We start from the raw sequence: 25,409 nt of genomic DNA, 5'->3' as shown, positions 1-25,409 counted from the left end.
TTCCAGCAATACCCGACCTGGACCCACAGGGTGGCACCTTTGGTGCCCTACGAACAAAGTCCTTCCCCAGGAGGAACAGAAAACGAGGACCCATTGGCACACTGCAGGCCCTGACAGCCCAAATCCAGGCCCATGAAACACAGCTCAGATGCTAAGACCAACAGAGATGCGGAGGGCCCAGTTGTGCTGGGCTCTCGGGAACCTGCAGTGTGGCCTCTACTCATGCGGGACTGTCTCACACAGCACCTTGCAGCTTCAGCAGTAAGTCTGGATCTTCCTACTGAAAGACAACTGTCACTCTCAGAGAACTGTATGAAATGCTGGCCGACTTTTGTAGGCACTCGAAGAAGTATACAAAATGCCACACACTTTCTTTTCTAAGGAATTCATCTGTACCTTGTTTTTAACAAACAGGTTTCCAAGAAGAGCTCTAACTACCTCCTAGTCTTAACCAAACCAAACCAAACCCAGTCTGGGGCAGCAAGCAATGCACACCAGGAAGACATGCTGATCTGCTGACAGGTCACTGATCTGCTGACATTTTGCATACTTCAGACTTAAGAATCATGAATTCTTAACAGTTCTACTATCTACAAATTCGTTCTGGGCTATAGCACATTTAATTTATAATCATAACCCATTCATTTTAGTTTACAACAAGAGGGGGAAAGTGACTTGAGTTACCAGGGCTTCCCCCCAAAAAAGTTTACTGAGAACCATCTGTGTCTTCAGCTGGGAAATGAGGGGACTAGAAACATAAAGCTGGAGGGGTGGGCGTTTGAGGGAAGGGAGTGTACAGCTGTCCCATACAACCTGTGGTATGAGTCCAAAAATCCACTTAAAGAAAATGCAACGTGGGGGCCCCTTACCTCTCAGAGAAGGACATTTTCAGTTTTACTACGTACAGAAGCATTTAAAATATTCTCACTCAACGCTTTACTTCAGAAATAATAACCCTGCGACAGTGCCTGTGGCTTTCACAGTCCACAGTTAACTACCAATGTGTGTGTAAGCGTGAAAGTCTATGTTCGGCACCTGGATAGCACAAACTCTGCAGTGATGAATACAGTAGCCATTAATACACATGATGAAGCTGTTTTTAAATAGTGATGTTTTCTGTTTCCATTTACTGCAGGTATAGAGCTGATCTAAGTTAGTACCACAGGATAATCCTCTGTCAACTGTTTGATGAAATATGAAATAAAGACTTTCTTTCTTCTTAAGCTGGGCAAGTTCATATTCAACCAAGGGCCCCCTGGACTACACACTGTGGGAAACCAGGGCTGAGTGCAGCAAGGTGCCCTAGGCTGGCCTGAAGCGAAAGCTCACAGTGCAGGTGCCGAGAGGAAACGCTAACACAGTCCAACCAGTGCTGCCGAACAGGCTTTCCAAAGCACAGACACACACTCACGCCACGTGCAGGGGGTGGCACATTGCAGACACGACTGTCGAGCTGCCGCCACCACCCCTAAGCACCCGTGGCATTCTATTATCTCTTGCACACGTAAGAAAACAAACCCTTTTTTAACTGCACGGAAATAACTATTTCACTGAAAGAATGTCCAGTCACTGTCAGTGCTCATAAAGGGAGTGTGTGTGCAAAGGAGAGAGGGAGGGAGAGGAGGACAGGAAGGAGGCAGGGAGCGGACACAGTTCTGGGTGCCATTTTTCTCTTCCCCCTCCGAAACCACCCAATATGGTCAACTTTGTTTTAAAGTGTTAGATTTAGGAAATTGTCCTCAGTGAGGAACCAACAGAAAGCAGGAAGTCTAAACAAAAGCAAATTCAATCAGGACAAGGACATCAAAAAACAAATTTGGCTTTACGTTTCGGTGGGAGTCGGTCCTATATCTAACACTGCACAAGGTTTCTTGCACAATGAAAAGAGAAGCAGAAGCCCCTTACACTGCCTCGCTTTGCCAGAGAATCACCGTAGTCTGCTGGCAAAGTCCGCTTGCTGGACTTTTTCTGCTCATGTTCAACTGCATCTTCAATTATAGGCTCAAGCCTCATCTGGACAAACACCAAAGATTGGGATCAATGTCTTTTCGTTACACAGAGAAAGATCTAATACCCTGTTTATGTCTCCACCATCTGATTTAACAAACGTCCGACCAGCAGGATTCCAAGGTTTTAGGAAGATGCAAAACCCCAGACATGACAAACATTGGACGTTCTGGGTCCCCGCTTAAAGTCTAACCAACTTCGGGGATTTTAAAGTTAAGTCTGCTTCCGAGACCTGACTGGGATTTCAGCATTTTCATTCCAGACCCCACCCAGGAAACCAATCACTTAAACTCCCCCAATTTAAAGAGAGTATTTTCCCCGCAGACTTCACCAAGAACATCATGCCCATTGACCGCCCGATCTTCCTGGACCCTTCGCGGCCGAAACTCCTCCTCAGAGGCGGTGCCGGAGGGCACGGCCCGGCTCCTCCTCGGAGCCGGAGGCGCCCGCATACCTCTGTGAGGACCGTGGTGTCATAGGACGGCTGGTACTTCTCCTTCTCGTGCGCGGCTCTCTTCTCCATCTTCTCTCGGTCCGTTTTTTGTTTCCTATCTGCACCTTTTGGCTTAAAAACAAAGCAGACCTTTTCATCTATCAGGCCTCAGACGCACACCTTCTGCAAGCAACGCCAGGCCTCACTTCCTCAAAGCCTGCTCTCCAGCTCTCACCTTAAAAACTTTGATTTGGCAGCTAGCTGAGTGTAGGTGATCTGTGTATTCTCCATTTTCATTCTGCTTGAAGGTGTCAACCTGGATCCTAAAAGGCACTCCCTTCTCACCTCCGTGCTTCCGGGGAGTGAACTCCGTGCTGATGCAGTGTACCTAGAAGAGGACTCGAGCTGAAATGGGTCCAAGTCCTGCCCACTGGTCACCCTTCGGCCCTGCTGCCTTTCAGGAGTCCCGCCACAGGGAAACTCAAGAGCCTTTCACACAGACTCCCACCTATGAGCCAGCCGAATGTCAGGACTCTCCCTTCCCAGACCCAGTGGAGCCTTTCTGAACTGCCCGCTCCGGGGCCTCACCTCTAACGCAGGACGGGCTCCGGCAATGAGCACTGTCAGCGCAGTGGCCTTCCTGAGTCTGTCCCTGACCCCCGCCCCAGACCAGACCCATGGTCCTGAACCTGCACGGGGCTCCATCCTCAGGAATCCTCACGCCATTACTTACAGCCCCAGGATTTGCCCTCTAGTGCCAGGACCCCAAAACCCAGCCAGCTGGCCACCTCGCCGCTGTTGCTATGTCATCAGCCTGTGGCACTTTGCCTGGGATTTTCACAGTCCTCAAGGCTCATCCCTTAGCTCCACGGGCATCCATCTGAGGCTCCTGAGGGTGGACGCATTTCCCACCACTTCTGCCCCCTCTTCCTATGCCACCTCAGGGACAGCTCCAGGGTACCGCACAGCGTTAGTAACAAGACTTTAGTGATTTCTGACGGCGACATGTCTCCTCTTCGAAGAACTCAAGGTTAAACTGATCTCTACACCAAGACTGAGATACATGGCCAGCTCGTACATCCCTCTCATTCACCACATAACCAGATAGCCTGTCAGATGAACAATATGAGACAGTAACAGGTAACACAGCCCTAGTGACTACTAGCTGATGGGGGACACTGCTTGGAGGACCCAAAATGCAAAATACTAAAGATTCTCTAAAGTTCACACAAACCAGAGTCGACTTAGGCTGGTCAGCAATTAAAAGCAATCTTCCTTTTCTATATAAAGATCACCGACTCAGCAAATTTTAATTCCACCAAATTTTAATTCTGACAAATTTTAATATACTGAATATTAGAATTACTGTTGATTTTATTTTACATGTAATAATACTATATATTTTTTCAAAAATATCTTAGGAGATACAAACTGGGCATTCACAAGTCAAATGAAATGCCCAAGGGTTGCCTTACAGTACTCCACCAAGAAACTAAGGGGAAATTATAGTATCTGTAGAAGCCAGGATACAGGCACACAGACAATTCATTATCTTCTCTTACTTTTATGGGGGTTTGAAATTTTCACTGTTAAAATATTTTTAAACAAAGCTAGACTAAACTTTTTATAGTATGCTGCTGCTGCTGCTGCTAAGTTGCTTCAGTCGTGTACGACTCTGTGCGACCCCATAGATGGCAGCCCATCAGGCTCCCCCATTCCTGGGATTCTCCAGGCAAGAACATTGGAGTTGGTTGCTGTTTCCTCCTCCAGTGCATGAAAGTGAAAAGTGAAAGTGAAGTCGCTTAGTTGTGTCCGACTCGTAGTGACTCCATGGATTGCAGCCCACCAGGCTCCTCTGTCCATGAGATTTTCCAGGCAAGAGCACTGGAGTGGGGTGCCACTGCTTCCTCTGTTTTATAGTATAGTTTTTCTTAAAACTATACTTTTCAATCATCTCCTTTAAAAGTAGGTTTTATTCCAAAGAAATGCATTCTGATAAGTTTTGATTATTGTTACTACCAGTGATAAACGTATTTAAATAATGCTTTACACATCAGATGGTCTCTATATGTTAATGTCTATACATGTTGAATTTAGTAGATTAACTCCAATTTAACAGTGTATGTTTGTGTATACAAAAGACCCAGTGTACAAATAAGCATTTAAGGAAAATAAGATCCTGCACCAAGAATTCAGTCTCACCCACGGCCTTCTGAACGAAGAGGCTAGCGAGCTTGTAATAATGTGAAACTCCAAACCTGAATGAAAGCAGATGTGCGTTTTGCAGGATCCCACAGAAATTCAACTGCATTTAACTGGCTTGGATTTGTCCGTGTGTCAATTATTCCTACGGACATTGGAATATCTGCATTTTAAAAAGAAGTGACATAGGAACAAACCAATTAAAAGGTTACAACTAAGAAGATTATGTGCTAATGAAACTATACCGCCCCCTTTCCTTCAGTGCTCTCCATGGTCAGTCACTTCAGCCTCAGCCCACTTGCTGTGTGTCATACTCTCTCCCACCATGGTTTGTTTCTATTTCATTTTATTAAGAAAATGAGGGATTGATGCCAGTCAACAATGGTCTAAATGATTTCAAACTCGTACAATTTCTGGCTCAGTTTCATTAAGCACACACACACACACACCCCAACTTCATTTTTAACTATAAAACTACTCAAGCCCCAGAGAATCTGCTGACACCAAACCTTTCCCCACTCAATCACGGTGTGGCGCTACTGCGTCAACAGGGGCTCTTCCGCGCCACTTGTACCTAAGTCGAGGAGTCTGTCTCCGGGGCGATTCCACTTCCAACCTTCAAGTTGCTGATGCTCTGTATATTGGAGTCGTCGGTCATGGAATACAACTCTTATGATGCTCTACGGAATAAGTGGGGGAAATGAACACTTTCAAACTGTCCCAGCTAAAGAGCATAAGTGTATTCACGTCTTACACATTAACCTATAACAGAAAAGCATACAAAAGCAAACTCTAATTTACACATTTTGCAAGTGAGCTGTCTTGTTCTTGGATACCTAGGTTATAGGTACAATTAATGATATTTGGTGCAAAGAATTCTAACTCAAGAATAAAACTGTTTCTTAGGTAAAATTTTTATTAAAAAATTTGACATTGTAATTCAAAATTAAGGTCTGTGTCCATAAGAAATTAGGAAGAGTTATATTTCTATAAAGAAAACATTAGGGACGACCCTGGCTCTCCCGTGGTTTGGGCTCTGTGCTTCCAATGCAGGGCGCCTGGGTTTTACCCTGGACAGGGAATTAAGAGCCCCCCCCCCGCAAAGTGTCAAGGGCATGGGGTGAGGGTGGGGAATTGCCACCCTCCCTCAGAGAACCTACATACAAAATTAATTTAAACTGCAAGTGAGGTTATCTGAGGCAAGCAAGGGAAACAAACCAGGAAAGAAGACAGGCAGACTTCATCCAAACACTCAAGTTCATTCCGACGGAAGGCTTCAACTCTGCCCCACAACCTGCGGGCCATTCTCTGCTCTCCACCCATCCCTCCCTCACCTGCCACAGGTCTGGGCTGCCAACTACTGTTTTGTTTCAGGGACAGGATAACAGGTCATCAAAATGGGTTCAGATACCATGTTTGCACTAATTAGTGTTTCTGACACATTTATAAGTAATTGCTTCTCAGACTATGATGGAGTAAGATAAGCTTATTTTCAGTAGACTCCCTGCTGGAGGCAACAGGAAATAACTTGTTAGCCATACACAGAAATATTACCATTAGTGCCCCTGCCTTCCCCGACGCCACATGCTGTCCAAACCAAAGCTGATACGTACTTTGAAAAGAACCATTTAAAAGCGCAGCACAGAAAATGTCATGATTTTGATTCTCTCATATTTAGTAAGAACCAGCTCAAATCCATGAATTCAGATAAAAATAGTATGAGAATATGCTAGGGTGTAGCACTGTACTAAACCCCTTTCTAGGTCAGACTAAGGAGCAAAGTAAGGAACATGAAGGGAGGGCCACACTTGGGAAATGACAGGACACAAAAAAACACCTCTTAACTGAGACTGCAAAGGGGAAAAGCTGTTCTCTGCAAAGTGAAGTCGTGTCCGACTCTTTGCGACCCCGTGAACTTCAGCCTGCCAGGCCCCTCTGTCTATGGGATTTTCCAGGCAAGAATGCTGGAGTGGGTTGCCATTTCCTTCTCCACAGGATCTTTCCAACCCAGGGATGGAACCCGGGTCTCCCGCACTGCAGGCAGACTCTTTACCATCTGAGCCACCACGAAGTTCCGACTAGAAGGAGATGACGCCCTAGAGGATGAGCCGCAAAGGAGCGCTAACAGGAAGACAGAAACAGAGCAAGCGGAGAGAGCGTGCTGAGCATCTCAAGCACATCACAAAGTTCCCAAGCGCCTTGGCTCAGCAACACTTGATCCCTGCGACCTCCTTTCAAGAGGGAGTCAAAGATCATGGGGGCAGGAAATTCAGCTCTAGATGGCTGCAGAGTTTTCTAGGGGCTCTTCTGGCTGAAAAAGGGTGTTTTAAGAAATTCATCCTGAGGACGTTTCTGGTGGTCCAGTGTTTTAAGACTCTGCACTTCCGGCGTAGGAGGCGCAGGTGTGATTCCTCCTTGTGGAGCTAAGACGCCACATGACGCGGCCAGAAGACCAAGAAAAAGAAACTCATCCTGAAGTCTCTGGCAGTAACTAACTGTAACTCTGAATCCCAGACAAGCTCTCAGGACGTGACTGGCGTATTCACATCCACCAAAAATCAGACATGTGGTTTCTCAAGTGGTTGATCAAACTAATTTAAGACCGTTTAAAAAGTAACCCCGTGACTGTCACAATGACAACAGAGTCCACCCACATCGTCCCTTAAGTAACATATTACTAGGCTGACTATTAACCAGGTGTGGTACGATCTGGCAAAGGTTTGCCAGGATGCCCAATACTTGTTTGGCAATGATGAGCTGGAACCAGGTCATGCTGAGAGAATCGACACTGATGATAAGCCTGCTGGACTCTGGAAAATGAGAGCTGTGAGTCTCCCTGACCAAACTCTATTTGTCACTAAGTCCAGCAGAGTATAACCAATCCAGTGGGGCTTGCTTACTGGGAACAATGCTGACACCTTTGTAAAAAGGTGAATCTGATCAGTGTTTACCGCAGGTGAGAAAGCAAAATGAGGGAATTTTTTTACAAAGCTGGCTTGAAGCCTAACGTTATAAAAAACTAAGATCATGGCATCTGGTCCCAGTATTTCAAGGCAGATGGGGAAAAAGTGGAAACAGTGACAGATTTTATTTTCTTGGGCTCCAAAATCACTGCCAGGGGTGACTGCAGCCATGAAATTAAAAGGCGCTTGCTCCTTGGAAGGAAAACTATGACAAACCCAACAGTGTATTAGAAGGCAGAGGTATCACTTTACTGACATAGGTCCATAAAGTTAAAGCTATAATTCTTCCAGTAGTCATATATGGATGTGAGAACTGGACCATGAAGAAGGCTGAGTGTGAACTGTGGTGCTGGAGAAGACTCTTGAGAGTCCCTTGGATAGCAGGGAGATCAAACCAGTCAATCCTAAAGGAAATCAACCCTGAATATCCACTGGAAGGACTGATGCTGAAGCTGAAACTCCAATACTCTGGCCGCCTGATGTGAGCAGCTGACTCATTAGAAAAAACCCTGATGCTGGGAAAAATTGGGGGCAGGAGGAGAAGGGGTCAACAGAGGATGAGATGGTTGGATGGCATCACTGACACAACAGACATGAGTTTGAGCAAACTCCAGGAGATAGTGAAGAGATAGTGAAGAACAGGGAAGCCAGGCATGTTGCAGTCCATGGGGTCACAAAGAGTTGGACAACAACAAATGGTAAAAAAAAAAAATACAGTCATCTGACTCACCCTCTAGGGAAATGACCAAACTCACTGAAGCAGCACAGACATGACGGACTCCACATGTAAATGGCACATGTGAGAACAGGTAGGTCACCCCTTGCCTTCCATTCCAAGCACGCCGGGAGTCCTAGGAGTCAGGAGAGGCCTGGGCGCTTACTCCAGGTTAGCACGACAGTGCTCCAGCGGGGAGCACCCCTCCTAGGATTGGGACCCTTGTGCCCCTAAACGCTCAGAGGCTTTCAGGCCCGCGGCGCTGGGCAGCTGCTTTCGAGGCACGCTAGGCTTGTCAGCATCAGTGGCGCGGTGCCCTCCCCACGCTCGGCTTCTGAAAAGGGATGGGCCTCTCCAACCGAGTGCCTCTCCGCACTGAGGGCCCAGTGGGCCTCCCCGGAGGAAGACGAAGGACCGAGAGAATTCCTGCTTCTCTCTCACTAACACAGCCCCACTGAAGTTTTCCCTCTTCCCACTGAAGCTTCTTCCATAACCCTTGCCCTGAAACGCTCTAGAGTTCTGATGTTATGCAGTGTGGGGAGGGACGAGTACAGCCTAGCAGGATCCACCATGCACGGAACTGCAGGAGCCAGGGGTGGGTCTGAAAACCCTAAAAGGACTGGGTTTGGCGGAAAAGGCAATGGCACCCCACTCCAGTACTCTTGCCTGGAAAATCCCATGGACGGAGGAGCCTGGTGGGCTGCAGTCCATGGGGTCGCTAAGAGTCGGACATGACTGAGCAACTTCACTTTCACTTTTCACCTTCATGCACTGGAGAAGGAAATGGCAACCCACTCCAGTGTCCTTGCCTGGAGAATCCCAGGGACGGCAGAGCCTGGTGGGCTGCCATCTATGGGGTCCCACAGAGTCGGACATGACTGAAGCAACTTAGCAGCAGCAGCAGCATGCCTGGAATGACTCTTCAGATACCTCAGTAGGGTGAAGAAATAAAATTTTACTTAAGAGAAATTTTAAGAGGTAAAATAAAAGGATCTTTAGAGGTATCGCAGTAACGCTCACACCTCCTCCCACAGTATCTTTTCCCCTAAGGTGTCTTTGAAAGAGAAACAAAGCTTTTGTTATATAGTAGTGGGTTTTTCACCCTTGCTCAGCTACAGCTCACTGTTCTATGGCACCTTGTTTCCAGAGGGCCTTGATATTCACTTCACTCAGTAACTGCTATAATTCCTATTTTACAGAGAAGTAAACAAAATATAACTCGAAAAGTTAAGTTTTAATAAACCCATTACTTTCTTTAAGTGACATTAAATAATTTGTTAATAACTCCTGCAACAAAAAACGAAACTCTTGCAGCAAACCTGCTATTTTTTTGAGTCGTTTCAGTATCTTTTCAGAATGTAAACGGAGGTCCTTACCTTTACCAGTTTTCCAGTGATCTCAGGCACATCTCCCATTTTCCGATTATCCAGCATTCGAATTTCGTAAGACTGACCTACATGTAAAAACTGTGTATCAAAAACAAGCCATATAAAGAATCTAACCCTGTGTGTTCAGCTCTCTCTCAAACACACAATGACCCAGTGTTAATGTCTTAGAGAAGCAAGCATGGGTTGGTCCCTCTCTTTCCTGCACGTCACAAGCTCTCCCTCTTCCAGTCACAGAAGACTGACGAGCTCTTGGTCGCCTCACTCTCCTCTCACTCTGCAGCCTCGTCACACATGCACACAGTATCTGAACCAATGTTCTTAACAGCGTGGCTGAGGCGCATCTTACGTGCCATAACATTCACCCTTTGGAAGTGTGCAGTCGCTTTTTAGTCTATGCAGACTTGAGCAGCTGCCACTGCCATTCGCTTTAGAGCTCCGTCACCAGAAAGAAACATGCCTGTGAGCAGCTCCCCTCTCAGGCTCCCACCCCGGCCCCTTGCCGTCATTCACCAATCTGCCTTCTGCCTCTTGGCATTCACGTGCTTTGGACCCTTGATTTAAATGGACTCACACATGTGGCTTTCTGTGACTGACTTTCACTTACGTGTCAGTCTTCCCTACTTACGGCCAAATTATTCAGCTGAACACACACACCACATTTTGTGTATCCACTCAACAGCTGACAGGCATCTGGGTTGTTTCCACTTTTTGGCTGTTATAAATAATCATACTGGTGACATTTGTGGACAGGTTTTTGTGTGAGCTAGAGTCAAATTTTAACCCTGGAGGCTTCTTCCTTGTGTCAGGTAAATCCAACTCACATTTTGTCACTGCTCAATTTTGGTCCATAAAAAACACAAGCAGATTCTCACATACCAATCTATTTAATTAGGAAAATAAGCTGCCGCCAAAAGTCAAGTAATATGCTCCAGATTTACTAAAAAAGATTTCTGGATTAACTATCATTAAATAATAAAAGTGAAAGCTTAATTTGATATGTAGGAAATTAGGAGTAATTAAAGAGGGCTTCTAGTCCATATGAAGTTAAGGCTCTCTATGATGAAACTACCAATATCTTACCCACACTACACTGGGCTTACAAAAAAACATACAAAGGGTGTAAGATCATACGGTCAAGATATAAGTTACCAAAATACAACCAAACCACTCTAGGGCTGGTAAAGGAAAATAACTGCCATATATACCACTAAAGAACAGTCCTTACATTAATTCAACACACTGAGAGAGATTAAAAGAAAAAAACACCTGTATTGCAAGAGAGAGATTTTTTTCCCTTTACAGTTAAATCTGCAGCACACTTAACAATGGATCTGAACTGATCTTTTAAAAAGGCAGATGAATATCCAGGAGTGGCAGGGAGCCGCCTCCACTGCTACACGTGCCCCAGGGACGCAGCTGGGCCACTGCCGAGGACCCCACCACCAGACCGCAGTTTCGGCATCTACACACCCTCTATCAAGGGACGGATAACCAGCACACACTGAATAGAGAGACGACAGGCATCCGGATTAAAAACAGCCCTTGTACTAAATAAACCCACACAAACAACACAGGTACATCCCCACATATTAACAGTCCTCCAAAACCACAGTAGATAATTGTTTTTCCTAAACTCACAGAGTAAGAAAATACAAGTAATATGGAGAAGCAGAGGAACCAGTCCTGGTTAAAAGACGAAGAGAATCTCCCTGAAAGAATAAACAATGAAGCAGACCTCTTTGCTCTAACAGACACTGAGTTCAAAAAGGAGGTAATGAAAATATGGAAGGAATTATGAAAGGCTACTGACAGAAGTGCAGATTATTGTAAAAAGGAACTAGAAAGTATATAAAGAGGGGCCAGGAAAAATTAGAAAATTCATTTCCTGAGACACAAGCTGAGCTAAAGGCAATGAATAGCAGAATGGACGATGCAGAAGAAAGAATAAGTGGTCTGGAAGGTAGAATGTGAATTATCCAATCAGAACAGCAACTAGAAAGCCAAGTAAAAAAAAAAAAGAAAGCAATATAAGAGAACGACCTATGAGATAATCTAAAGCATAACAGGGATTCCAGAAAGGAGAGAAAGAGAAAAAGGGACTGAAAATGTAACTGAAGAAATTATGGCTGAAAACTTCCCAAACCTAAAGAGGGAAACAGATAGCCAGATACAGGAAGCATGGAGGGCCCCAAACAAGATGAACCCAAAGAGACCTACACCATGACATATTATAGTAAAAATGGCAAAAGTTAAAAGGGAACTCCAAAGGCAGCAAGAGAAAAACAGAGCTCATCACAAGGGAACTCCCATAAGACTACAAGCTGATTTCTATACAGAAATGCTGCAGGCCACAAGGGGTACATTCAAAGTCCTGAAAGGGAAAAATCTGCAACTTAGGACACGCTCTACCCAAGAAGATCATCATTCAGAATAGAAGGAGAGATGAAGAATTCCTCAGACAAGTAAAAACCGAAAGAATACAGCAATACTTAGCCTATTTTAAAGAAAATATTGAAAATTCTTTCCTACTTGGTAGTAAAGAAGTAAGAATCTATAGGAAAGAGAAAAACCCACAATTGGAAAATAAATCACTTAAATAAGCTAGCACACACAATTTTAAAAAATCAAAAAAATTCCTGTGAAAGAGACGATAACCATAATAAACAGCGAAACGATAAACATGAAGATACAAAGTGAAACTGTTAGTCACTCAATCGTGTCTGAGTCTTTATGACCCCATGGGCTGTAGCCCACCAGGCTCCTCTGTCCACGGAATTCTCCAGGCAAGAACACTGGAGTGGGTTGCCATCTCCCTCTCCAGGGGATGTCCCTGACCCAGGGATTGAACCCAGGTCTCCTGCATTGCAGGCAGATTCTTTACCAACTGAGCCACTGGGGACGTGGTGAAGATACAAAAAAAAGACATCAAAATCATAAAATAGGGGTGGGGAGGGAGTAAGAGAATGTAGACTTTTCCCCCTATAATATCTTTTGAGCCCATATGACTAACAGTCTAGGGGAAGGAGATAAAGGAAGGGGTAGATATTCTTAAAAAACAGAGTAAGCACAAATCAAAAACAAAACAGGTTCATAACAAAACAAAAAGAAGAGAACATAAGTGTAATACAAGAGAAAATCACGAAACCACAAAAGGAAAAACAGAAAAAGGAAAAAGAAAAAATATAAAATCAATGGGAAAATAGGTTAAAGTAGCAATAAATACTGGAGTGGGTTGCCATTTCCTTCTCCAGGAGATCTTCCCAACCCAGGGATCGGGGTCTCTCGCATTGCAGGCAGACGCTTTACCATCTGAGCCACCAGGGAAGCTCATAGTTATTAATAATTACCTTAAGTGTCAGCGGATTAAAAGATGCAGAGCTGCAGACTGGATTTTAAAAAAGAAAACAGAGGCTCAACTACGCTGGCTGTGAGAGACCCACTTTAGGGCAAAGGACACACATAGACTGACAACGAGAGGATGGAAAAAGATACTTCATGCAAACAGAAAAGACAAGAAAGGGGGGCTGCAATACCCTTAACAGAGAAAACAGACTTTAAAGATAAAGGACACTAGATAGTGATACAAGAACCACAACAGAAGATTTTACACTTGTCAACATATATGCACCTGATAAAGGAGACCCAGATACAGAAAGACTAACAGACATAAAGGAGTTCTTACAAAGAAGTTCACAGCGATACAGGCCTTCCTCAAGGGGGAAAAAAAAACAACTCAACCTAACTTACAGCTTAAAAGAATTAGAAAAAGGAGGACAAATGAACCCTAAGTCATCAGAAGGAAGTAAATAACACATACCATAGAGGAAACAGAGACTAAACACCCACAAGCTCCCCACGGGAACGCCCCTGGGGGCCCCGGGGCAAGGCTTCACACTCCCAGTGCAGCAGGTCCCCTCGGTCAGGAACCAGATCCCAGACACCGCAACTAAAGATCCAGCAAACTATAACTGACGATCCAGTGGCCTACAACCTAAGATCCTAAGGCCGCAACAAAGAGTGCCCGCACGCCACAGAACTGCAGAAGACTTGGCACGGCATCCCCCCACCCCCACCCCCCCGCCAAACCTTCTACAAACCACAGTCCAGGACCAGATGCCTTCACAGGCGAATTCTACTTGACATACAAAGAAGAATCTATACGAACACTTCTCAAACTCTTTCCAAAGACTGAAGAGGAGGGAACACTCTCACAGACATTCTATGAAGCCACCACCAACCTGAGACCAAAACCTGACAAAGATACCAAGAAAAAAGAACACTGCAGGCCAGTATCTGGGATGAACACAGATGTAAAAATTCTCAACAAAGTATTAGTAAATTGAATCTAACAACACATAAAACAGACCATATGCCACAACCAAGTGGGATTCATCCCAAGCTCACAAGGATAGTTCTATATACGCAAATCAATCAATGTAATGTACCACATTAAAAAAATAAAAGTCAAAACCCACATGGCCATCTCAATAGATGCAAAAAAGCCATCTGACAAAATTCAGCACCCACTAAATGTATACCAAAGTGGGTATACACAGAACATATCTCAACATAATAAAAGCCATTTATTACAAACCCACAGCCAATATAATAAATCAACAGTGAAAAGCAGAAAACATTCCTGCTAAAAACTGAAACAAGACAAGGATGCCCGCTCTTACCACTTCTATTCAACTCAGAATTGGAATTCCCTGACACAACAATCAGAAAAGAAAAAGAAATAGAAGGTAACCAAACTGGATGGGAAGAGGTAACATTGTCACTATACGCAGTTGACATGATACTGAAAATCCTAAGGATTCCACACAAAAACTACTAGATCTGATAAGTGATATCCTGCCCTCAAAGTAGCAGAATACAAGATTAACTTTCAGAAATTAGTTGCACTTCTTTACACTAACAATGAAATATCAAAAAAAAAAAAAAAAAAGAGAGAGAGAGAATGTTTAAAAAAAAAAAAAAGTACCCTTTAAAATCACAACAAAATACCTAGGAATAAATCTGACTTTCAAGGAGATGAAAGACTTATGTGCTGAGAATTATAAAACATTAATACAGGAAATTAAAGAGGATTGAAAGAAATGGAAGTTACCCATGTTCTTGATTGGAAGAATTAATACTGTTAAAATTGCCATACTACCCAAAGCAGTCTACAGGTTTAATGCAATTCTTATCAAATCACCCATGACATTTTCTACAGAACCAGAAACAAATAATCCAAAAATGTATACGAAACTATGAAGACCCAGAATTACCAAAGCAATCCTGAAGGACAAAAAAGACAACAAAACAGGAGGCACAACTCTTCCAGACATCAGACAATAAACAGCACAGTACAGTACCTGCCACAAAACACACATAGGATCAACGCAACAGCGAGCCCAGAAACAGACACACACCTGCAGTCAGTCGCCAACAAAGGAGGCGGATTGTAGTAAGCGGAAAAGCCTCTTCAGGGAGTGGTGCTGGGAAAGTGGACAGTTACACGTGAATCAATGAAGTCAGAACTCATACCGTATCACCATGCACAAAAATAAACTCAAAATGGCTTAAAGACGTAAGCTTAAGACATGACACCTGAAGACTCCTAGATGAGAACACAGACGAGACATTCTCTGACATCAGTTCAGTTCAGTCGCTCAGTCGTGTCCGACTCTTTGCGACCCCATGAATCACAGCACGCCAGGCCTCCCTGTCCATCACCAACTCCCGGAGTTCACTCAAACTCATATCCATCGAGTCGGTGATGCCATCCAGCCATCTCATCCTCTGTCGTCCCCTTCTCCTCCTGCCCCCAATCCCTCCCAGCATCATGGTCTTTTCCAATGAGTCAACTCTTTGCATCAGGTGGCCAAAGTATTGGAGTTTCAGCTTCAGCATCAGTCCTTCCAATGAACACCCAGGACTGGTCTCCTTTAGGATGAACTGGTTGGATCTCCTTGCAGTCCAAGGAACTCTCAAGAGTCTTCTCCAACACCACAGTTCAAAAGCATCAATTCTTCGGCGTTCAGCTCTCTTCACGGTTCAACTCTCATATCCATCCATGACCAATGGAGAAAGCATAGCCTTGACTAGACAGACCTTTGTTGGCAAAGTAATGTCTCTGCTTTTTAATGTGCTGTCTGCTGCTGCTGCTGCTAAGTCACTTCAGTCATGTCCGACTCTGTGCAACCCCACAGATGGCAGCCCACCAGGCTCCCCCGTCCCTGGGATTTTCCAGGCAAGAACACCAGAGTGGGTTGCCATTTCCTTCTCCAATGCATGAAAGTGAAAAGCGAAAGTGAAGTCACTCAGTCACTCTCGGCAACCCCATGGACTGCAGCCTACCAGGCTCCTCCGGCCATGTGATTTTCCAGGCAAGAGTACTGGAGTGGGATGCCATTGTCTAGGGTGGTCATAACTTTCCTTCCAAGGAGTAAGCGTCTCTCTGACATAGATCATACCAAATATATTCTTAGTCTCCAAGGCAATAGAAAAAATACACAAATGGGATCTAAGCAAAGCTTTTGCAAAGCAAAAGAAAGAAAGAAAAGAAAGTTTAGTTGCTCAGTCATGTCCGACTGACTCTTTACGACCCTATGGGGGCTCCTCCGTCCGTGGGAGTCTCCAGGCAAGAGTACTGGAGTGGGTTGCCATTTCCTTCTCCAGAGGCTCTTCCCAGCCCAGGGATCAAACCCGGGTCTCCAACATTGTAGACAGACGCTTTACTGTCTGAGCCACCAGGGAAGTCGTTTGCACAGCAAAGGAAACAATTAAAAAAAAAAAAAAGACCACCTACAGAATGGGAGAAAATACCTGCAAACATAAATGGGCTTAATTTCCAAAATATACAAACAGTTCATAAAACTGAACAATTAAAAAAAAAAAACAACCCAGTTGAAAAATCGGCAGGAAACCTAAAGAGATTTCTCCGAAGAAGAAATACAGATGGGCAATAGGAGATGAAAGGATGCTGAATGTCACTAATTCTTAGAGAAATGCGGATCTGAAGTACAATGAGGTGCTACCTCACACAGGTCAGAATGGCCATCATCAAAAAGTCTACAAATAACACATGCTGGAGAGGGAGTGAAGAAAAGGGAACCCTTCCTACTGGTGGGAATCTAAGTCGGTGCAGCTACTATGGAAAACAGTATAGTTTCCTCAGAAAACCAGAGTTACCATATGATCCAGCAATCTCACACCTGCACATATATCCAGACAAAACTATAATTCAAAAAGATAACTCCATCCCTATGTTCATAGGAGCACTATTCATAATAATGAAGACATGAAAATAACCTAAATGTCCTCTGACAAATGAATGGATAAAGAAAATGTGGTATATATACAACGGAATACTAGTAAGTGGTTTAAAAAAAAAAAAGCCACGTAATGCCACTGGCAGCAACATGGATACAAACAGAGGTACCATACTAAGTGAAGCAACAGGAACAGAAGAACAGTTCCCATATGATATCACTTCTGTGTGAAATCTAAACACAGCAGAACCTAGCTATGAAACAGAAGCAGAGTCGCGGCCACAGAACGGACTGGTGATTGCCAAGGGGGCGGAGGCTGGGAGAGGGACAGTCTGGAAGTTTGGGATCAGAGACAGGAACTAGTGTTTGCTGTGCTGTTGTTTAGACACTATGTCGTGTCTTTGCGACCTCGTGGACCGTAGCCCGCCAGGCTCCTCTGTCCAAGGAATCTCCCAGGCAAGAAAACTAGAGCGGGTTGCCATTCCCTTCTCCAGGGGATGTTCCGGACCTAGGGACAGAACCTGTGTCTCCTGCTTGGCAGGCAGATTCTTTACCACTGAGCTACATGGGAAGCCCAAACTAGTATACATAGAATGGATAAGCAACAAGGTCTTACTGTATATTTCAGGGAACTATATTCAATCTATCTTGTCATAAATCATAATGGAAAAGAATGTATAACTGTATCATTCTGCTATACACCAGTAATTAACACAACACTAAGTCAACTATACTTCAATTTAAAATTTTTTTAATTTTTAAAAAATGAATGAATCTTTGATACATCATTACGTATCTGAAATTATACTCAACCTCAGGAAGTTAGAACACAAAAATTAACAAAATGTTTGTGCTGATTATCAGATCAACAAAAAAATTCAATTAGTTAAAAAAAAAGACAAGTGGGTAAAAATGGGGGAGAAATAAGTACATAAGATATGGAAAACAAGTTAAATACTGCATCTTTTGACTCAGTTCTGGTTAGTAAGAGGAGGAACATTTGCACCTCACATCACACATAGAGGACTAGCTCTTACACAAGAAGAAAAGAACTCCTAAAAAATTGTTAACAAATGCCCAACATTCCTAGCAGAAATTGAGTAAATCATATGAACATGTGGTCCACACTAGAGAAGGAAAAGCCAACAGTTCTTAAACATATTAAAAGACATCATTCCCCTGGGAATTCCCTGGCGGTCCAGTGGTTACAACTTGGCAAGCTCATTGCTGGGGCCCTGGGTTAGATTCCTGGTCAGAGAACTAAGATTCACAAGAAGCATGGCATGTGCAAAAAAAAAAAAGGAAAACATTTGACCTCCACCAGGCACATCTAAGTTAAAGTCACAATAAAATGGCTTTTCACCTAGCGGGTGAGCATGAATTCCTCAGTTTGAGATCTCTCAGCTAAAGGGAAACAGCCACTCTCATCTGCAGACAGTGGGGGCGGAAATGATTTCAGAAGCAGTGGTCACTCACTGGAGGTTCTGAAGGTAGAGCCTGCGCGTTTTCTGGTGTGAGACAGGGAGCAGCCGAGAGCTCCTTCGGGTTTTTGGCAAGGGAATTCCCTGACACACGGAAGAGCGCAAGGAGCAGATCTGGGGGAGAAAACCAAGACATGGGGCCGTGCACGTGAGTCTGTGAGACCTGCTGGGCACTCAAGTAGATGGTCGAGCTGACTTACAAATCGGACAACAAGCCAAAGAGATGCAGCCTGCGAGACGGGAGGTGAACCTTTCTCACCAGGACTGCCTCGCAGTCTGCAAAATCTCAGAATTCTCAGGGCTGAAAAAGGTTAAGAAAGCTCAATGTTCCTATCTTCATTTGTATTCCTTCTCCTCCTCAACCTTAGGACACTTCTGTGCTCAGTATCAAGTTCCACCTGTTTCCGCAAATAGAGATCAGAATTTGCTGCTCCTGTATTAAAGCACTATAGATTTTTGTTCTTCTCAAGTCAAAAGCAGGTTTTTTAAAAAAACTAACACTTAACATGCTTCAAATGATTTCCCTTTTGGAAACTACAGACACTATGTCCTTGCTTTCCTCCTTCAGTTTCATCCTGAGTCTCTCACTATTTAGAAATCCCTCCCAACAATTTCATTCAATGGTAATATCCACCGAGAGTAATAGCCAATGATACCACAATTTTATTGGCTCAATTTCTTCTTCTATTTGATCTCTTCCCATAATTATCTTAATAACACAACTTCTAGGTTAGTTTCGTTGATCTACATTGGTCTAGGTTCTAAAAGAAATATAAAAAGGGCCCCACTACCAATGAAGGATAAAGTTAGACAAACTAAAATATGCCCTGAGTCACCAGTCTTATTTTTAGCTTTATCTTCTGAATTTACCTTTCATGAGATTTCTTTACTCCTTTCTTGGCTTAGAGAAGCAAGAGCACTTACAGAATTAAAAAATGTTACTGATACAAGTTCATATCCCCACCCACCTCTGAACATAGAGTCTAAAACGGACATGTGCTCCAGGGCAACATGGAGCCCGAGATGAGACAGGCCCCCCTGGACTAAGTTCAGAGCATTTACTTCTAAGGCCCTAATTCAGAAGGTTATAACAAGAACAAAAGCTAACCTTAAGAAAATCTACTACAGTGTGAAATGAAATATTACTGGGGAGAAGTGGAGAACAAGCTACAGAAAGAATGAAGAGGATGAGCCAAAGTGGAAACAACATCCAATTATGGTTGTATGTGGTGCTCAGATGTTGTAAAGACTATATTGCATCAGTTCAGTCGCTCAGTTGTGTCCGACTCTTTGTGACCCCATACAGCACGCCAGGCCTCCCTGTCCATCACCAACTCCCGGAGTTCACCCAAACCCATGGGTAGACTCTTCAAACGGAGAGCTCCCCACTCGAGGCTCTACAGTGGGACTACAGGTGCTTACCTCATAATGTCAGAGGTTTAAGTCTTCTCGTTACCTAAGAGCTGAGAAGGACAGCTACCCAGGCATAACCAGGAAAACATCAACACAGTTTAAAATCTCTACTTTTATTGTTCAATAAAAACTGACACTCTAGAGCATCAATTGGAAAACTTGTTTCAATTTCTACCCAACTGGTGAAATTAAGACTGCATAGAATTTACTTTCTCTATGGTGTTACACAATGACCCATATTTTTCAGCAGTAGCTGCTCAGGACCCAGACGGGGGACTGCTAGTAGGAATGACCAAGCTATGGCTAAAGAATGGCTGCACCTATGTGTCAAGCCTCCTCTGAGGCAACCCCTTTATAAGAAGTGGTAGTAGAAGGATGTTCAGATATTTAAAGCAATAAGAATATTTGAAGCAATAAGAAGGTGAAGCACTTCCCTGGTAGTCCAGTGGCTAAGACTCTGCACTCCCAACTAAGGGGGCCCAGGTTCAATCCCTGGTCAGGGAACTAGATCCCACATGCTGCAGCTCAGAGTTCACATGCCCTGACTAAAGAAACCGCATGCTGCAACCAAGACTGAAGATTCTAAGACCCAGAGCAGCCAAATAAGGCAATATTTTTTCAAAAAGTGAAACACAGTCCCTAGAGCAGCAGCATCAACATCACTTGGAAACTTGTCACAAACGTAAATTCTCTGGCCATCCTCCAGACCTACTGACTCAAACTTTATCAATCATGTTTTGATAAGGCCTCTGGGGGATCCCAATGCACGCTAACACTGGAGAACCACGGCTTTGTGAAAAGCTACACATATCCATTCAGTCCATATTCTTTCCACCACAAAGTATTCGGGACCTTCTTCTGGGAATAACTTGTCTACGTCAAAATTAAGAACTAAGTGAATATAAAGCTGTTTCAATTACAAAGTTTTCACCAGTAACCAAAATTCACTTAATAGTCATTCCCTTATGTAACAGGATTGTACATCTTTTTAACAGTCTAGGATAGCTCTGGCTCCAAGACACAAGCATGCTTCCCAAATCCACTTATCTTCATATACATTCATTACACTTTTGTGTACAGTCCATACATTTGAATATACATATATGTGCATTCACACACACACATATGCATACATGCAAAGGCTCAGGGTTCATTAGATGCCCATTTTAAGACTCAGGTTTGACTGGGCCTTCAGGGATAAGCTAGGAGGCAGGACTGTAGGTTGCAGAGTGTATTCGTCTAAAATCTGAGGAGAAAACGCCAGCCACAGCATGAAAGTAGCTCTGATACACAACAGTGGCCCGTCCTGCGCCACTCCGGAGCTCACCATGCAAGCAGCTGTGACACACAGCAGTGGCCCGCCCTGCGCCACTCCGGAGCTCACCTGCCTAGCACACTTTTGCCTTGGCTGGTGTCTTAGCTCCCTTCTGCTGCTGTACCAAATTACCACAAACTCAGTGGCTTGAAAATTATACAAATTTATTACAGTTCTAGAGTTGAGAAGTCCAAAACGGGTCTAGTGGGCTACAGAGAGGCTGTCGGCGGGCCACATTCCTGCTGGAGGCCGTGGGGGAAAGCTACTCCCCTGTCCCCACTACCTGAAGCAGTCTCCATCCGTTGGTCTGTGGCAATCTTCTTCCCTCCATCTTATCTCCCTCTGACACCTGACTCCCTTGCCTCTTTCTTTCAATTCTAAGGACCCTTGTGATTTCACTGGGCCACTGGATAATCCATAATAATCTCTCTTTTAATAGTCTTAATTAAATCATACCTGCAAAATACCGTTTGTTATAAGGTGCTTTCCAGGTGACACAGTAAAGAATGTCCCTGCCAATGCAGGAAGCGAGAGCTGTGGGTTTGATCCTTAGGTGGGAAGATGTCCTGGAAAAGGAAATGACAACCCATCCTAGTATTCTCACCTGGGAAATCATGGACAGAGGAGCCTAGCAGGCTACAGTCCATGGGGTTGCAGAGTCAGAACCAACTGAGCATCTGACCACAGCACAGCAATCATACTTGCTAACAAACCTGGCAAAATTTCTTAACTGGTAGGCAGCTATCTAGTCCCAGGGCTGCATTCTAACAGTTGGTAAAAAACTGCTCATCTTATCTGCCACATGAAACTCCAACATGTCAGCCAAGATTATTAAACTTAGTCTTCCAATACAATCAGAAACCATTAAAGCTACTTAGTTATAAATAATAGTAAAAACAGCAAAGGCTAGCATTGTGCTTCCTATGTAACTCAATTTAATTCTCACCTATCTTAGGTGGAGGTTATTATATTAAAGAATTTGCTGAAATGAGCAAGCACTCGAATGGGATCTAAGCACAGGCCCAGGCCCTAGAGGCAGCTGAGGACAACCGCTCACTCTACCACACACAGAAAAATACTTAAATCGTCGGTCACTGTAACCAACAGAAACGTTTAAAGGAACCAAAGGGTATCTGAATAATGTATGTAAGGACATCCCTAGGGAGCCGAGGTGCATATATCCTGGGCATTTATTGAAAAGTGGGGATGCCAGCTTCTACCATCTACTTTAGGAATGGAAGTTCTCTCTTCCATTGTATCTTTTAGTGACAAGACCATTAGATTCATCACAACTATGCTTAAGTATAATTCAGTCACCACAGGAATCAATAAGTTTATTGCAATAAATAAAATATTAACAATACAATTTTTTTATATACAAAGAGTGTCAGGAAACAAGATTACAATCTTCACAGGTGTCTATAAAGGGTTCTAATTCAATCGCTACCTGGGCTGAGCAAGCAGAACTAGAGAGCTGTGAAAAGAGCTTCATTGTATACCCTCCCTTTTGAACTTTGAACCATGTATATAAATCATCTAGTTAGACTGTTAATATTTTAAATGGTGACAATTAACTCAAAATTTAGAAAACACTGGAACTATTCTAGTAAAGAGACTTGGTGGTTAAGAAAATTGGATTTGGAATCAAACCTCTGGGGTTAAATCTCTATAAAAACTATAGTCAATCAAATAGGATAACTGGAGAACTGTATCATTTCTGGTAAATAAGGCAACATTTCCACGGCAAGTCATTTTCCTTTGGTAGAGCTTAAGAGTTATTTGAACATAAGAAAATTAACTTGTGAGCAAATATGAATAAAAATCTAACTTCTAAAAACCAGAAGACCGAATAAAAAAATTCTGTCAACACTTAACAGTCACACCATCAATGCTGATGCATAGATGCTACTATACTAAAACGGGTCATTGAGATATATTTTACATACTTTGCAGGAACTTTTCAGGGTAGTCACATCCAGCTCTTTGAGACCCGATGACTGTAGCCTGCTAGGCTCCTCTGTTCACGGGATTTCTTAGGCAAGAATACTGGAATGGGTTGCCATTTCCTCCTCCAGGGGATTTTTTTCCCGACCCAGGATTCACACCCATGTCTCCTGCATTGCAGGTGGATTCTTTACCACTGAGCCACTTGGGCAGACATGCTAGCTAAAAAATAATCACAGGATTCTATTGGAACTCCTAGTTAAAAATTAATCAAGCCCGATGTTCATTTTCCACATCTACACCTGATTCTTTTTATATTTCAGGAAAGGCTTCTGTAAAAAATCAGAACTGTACATGTACAACTGAGAATGTTTCCTTTTGAAAGGTGAGTCTGATCAGCTTATTTTGCTGAGGGATCAGATCAAGATGGCGGGGAAGTAGGATGTGGAGCTCACCTTCTCTCACAAATACAAAAAAAAACCCATCTTCAGGCAGAACAGTTCTCAGAGGACATCTACTGAATGCTTGCAGAAGACCTCGGACTTTCAAAAAGGCAAGGAAATCCCAAATAACTGGATAGCACACACAGAGAGAAAGACAAAGGGATCGAAATAAGACCTGAGCTCGTGGGAGGGAGCCGTGAAAGAGGCAAGGTTTCCACATGCTGGGAAGTCTCCCTGGTGGGGAGATCATCAGACAGAGGGGGAGCTCTGGAGCCTCAGAGGAGAATGCGGCAACCAGTGTGTGCAGCGCAAGGCCGAGAGAGACCTGCACGGAGGGCTGCTGCCCGGAGCAGCACTCAGCAGCCCAAGACGCTCAGCAGCTGGGGCAGACTCGGGCTGGGTGCTGGGGCGCAGGCTTCAGAGGTGGGTCCCGGAGAGAGGATGGCAGCCAGCACACACTGAGGAAAGAGACGGCAAGCATCCAAACCAAACTGCACACCAAAAAAGAAAAGAAATTAAACCAACACAAGCTACACAGAGACACTGCCACATATAAATAGCCCTCCACGGCCACAGTAGATAACCTTCTCCTAAACTCATAGAGTAAGAGAATATAAGTAAAACGAAGATGCATAAAGTCCCAAATAAGATGAACCCAAACAGACTCACACCAAGACATACAGTATTCTAAAGGCAGCAAAAGAGTTCATTACAAGGGAACCCCCAAAAAGCTATCAGCTGATTTCTCCACAGAAACATTGGAGGCTAGAAGGGAGTGGCAAAATATATTCAAAGTCTTGAAAGGGAAAAATGTGCAACCTAGAATATTCTACCCAACAAGACAATCATTTAGAATGGGAAGAAAAACAGAACTTCTCAGATAAGAACTAATGAATATATTAATATTAAGCCTATCCCAAAAGAAATATTGAAAGACCTTCTCTAAATATAAAAGAAACAAGAAGACAAAGGAAGGAAGAAATTACAACTGGAAAGTAAATCACTTAAATTAGCCAGTGTACAGATCAAAAAGAAAAGCCTACTTATAAAAGTGAAGATAAACACATGGAACAGAAAAAGAATAAAGATGAAGGCATTACAAAAGGACACCAGGGACTTCCCTAGTGGTCCAGTGGCTAAGACTCTATGCTCCAGGACTTACTCCCTGGTCAGGGAACTAAGTCCCACATGCCACAACTAAAGATCCCACACACCACAACCAAGACCCTGAGCAGCCAAATAATATATATTTTTAAAATAGTAAACAAAAAAGGACTTCAAAATCTTAAAATGTGGGGAGCTCCCGGGTGGTCTAGCGGTTAGGACTTGGCACCTCCACGGCCAGGGACCCGGATTCAACCCCTGGTCAGGGAGCTAGATTCTATATGTTGCAACTAAGAGTTCGTGTGCCACAACTAAATACCCACACGCCTCAACTAAGACCCGGGGCAGTTACATAAAAATGTTTTGGAGAAAAAAAAAAATCATAAAATACGGGGAAGGAGAGTAAGAAAATGCAGGTTCTTCTTTTTTTAAAAGCATGTGTTTGAGCCTATATGACTATCAGTGTAAAGCAAGCAGACACAAGGGGTTAACATACTTGAAAAACAGGGCAACCACAAATTAAAAACAAACAATAGATTCACAGAAGCCAAAAAGAAGAGAAAACAAGCACAAAAGGAAATCATTAAACCACAGAAAGAAACAACACTTCAATTGGAAAACTAGGTTTAAAACAGAAACAAATACATATGTATCAATTAGTTTAAATGCCAACAGACTGAATGTTCCAATCGAAAGAATGCCTGGCGGACTGGATAAAAAACAAAGGGCCTAGGGAATTCCC

The 25,409-nt window shown here is 43.6% G+C and overlaps 1 protein-coding gene across 4 annotated transcripts in view; it reads right to left on the bottom strand.

Moving 5' to 3' along the window:
- Positions 1-25,409, bottom strand: part of UBP1 (upstream binding protein 1) — a 64,628-nt gene that overhangs the window by 15,089 nt on the left and 24,130 nt on the right. For 2 of the 4 annotated variants that reach the window (XM_052650219.1, XM_052650211.1), the window contains exons 3-8: positions 9,697-9,773; positions 5,217-5,322; positions 4,699-4,805; positions 2,676-2,828; positions 2,462-2,572; positions 1,906-2,013 (exon numbers count right to left, since the gene is read on the bottom strand). In XM_052650219.1, coding sequence (XP_052506179.1) covers positions 1,906-2,013; positions 2,462-2,572; positions 2,676-2,828; positions 4,699-4,805; positions 5,217-5,322; positions 9,697-9,773 — 662 coding nt within the window. The remainder of the gene's footprint in view (positions 1-1,905; positions 2,014-2,461; positions 2,573-2,675; positions 2,829-4,698; positions 4,806-5,216; positions 5,323-9,696; positions 9,774-25,409) is intronic. The other 2 variants (XM_052650235.1, XM_052650227.1) reach the window with 1 other exon arrangement.

This window comes from Budorcas taxicolor, chromosome 1, assembly GCF_023091745.1.
Source record: "Budorcas taxicolor isolate Tak-1 chromosome 1, Takin1.1, whole genome shotgun sequence".
NCBI classification, from domain to species: Eukaryota; Metazoa; Chordata; class Mammalia; order Artiodactyla; family Bovidae; genus Budorcas; species Budorcas taxicolor.
Note: the sequence above shows the minus strand (reverse complement) of the source record. Positions and strands in the feature narration are given on the sequence as shown.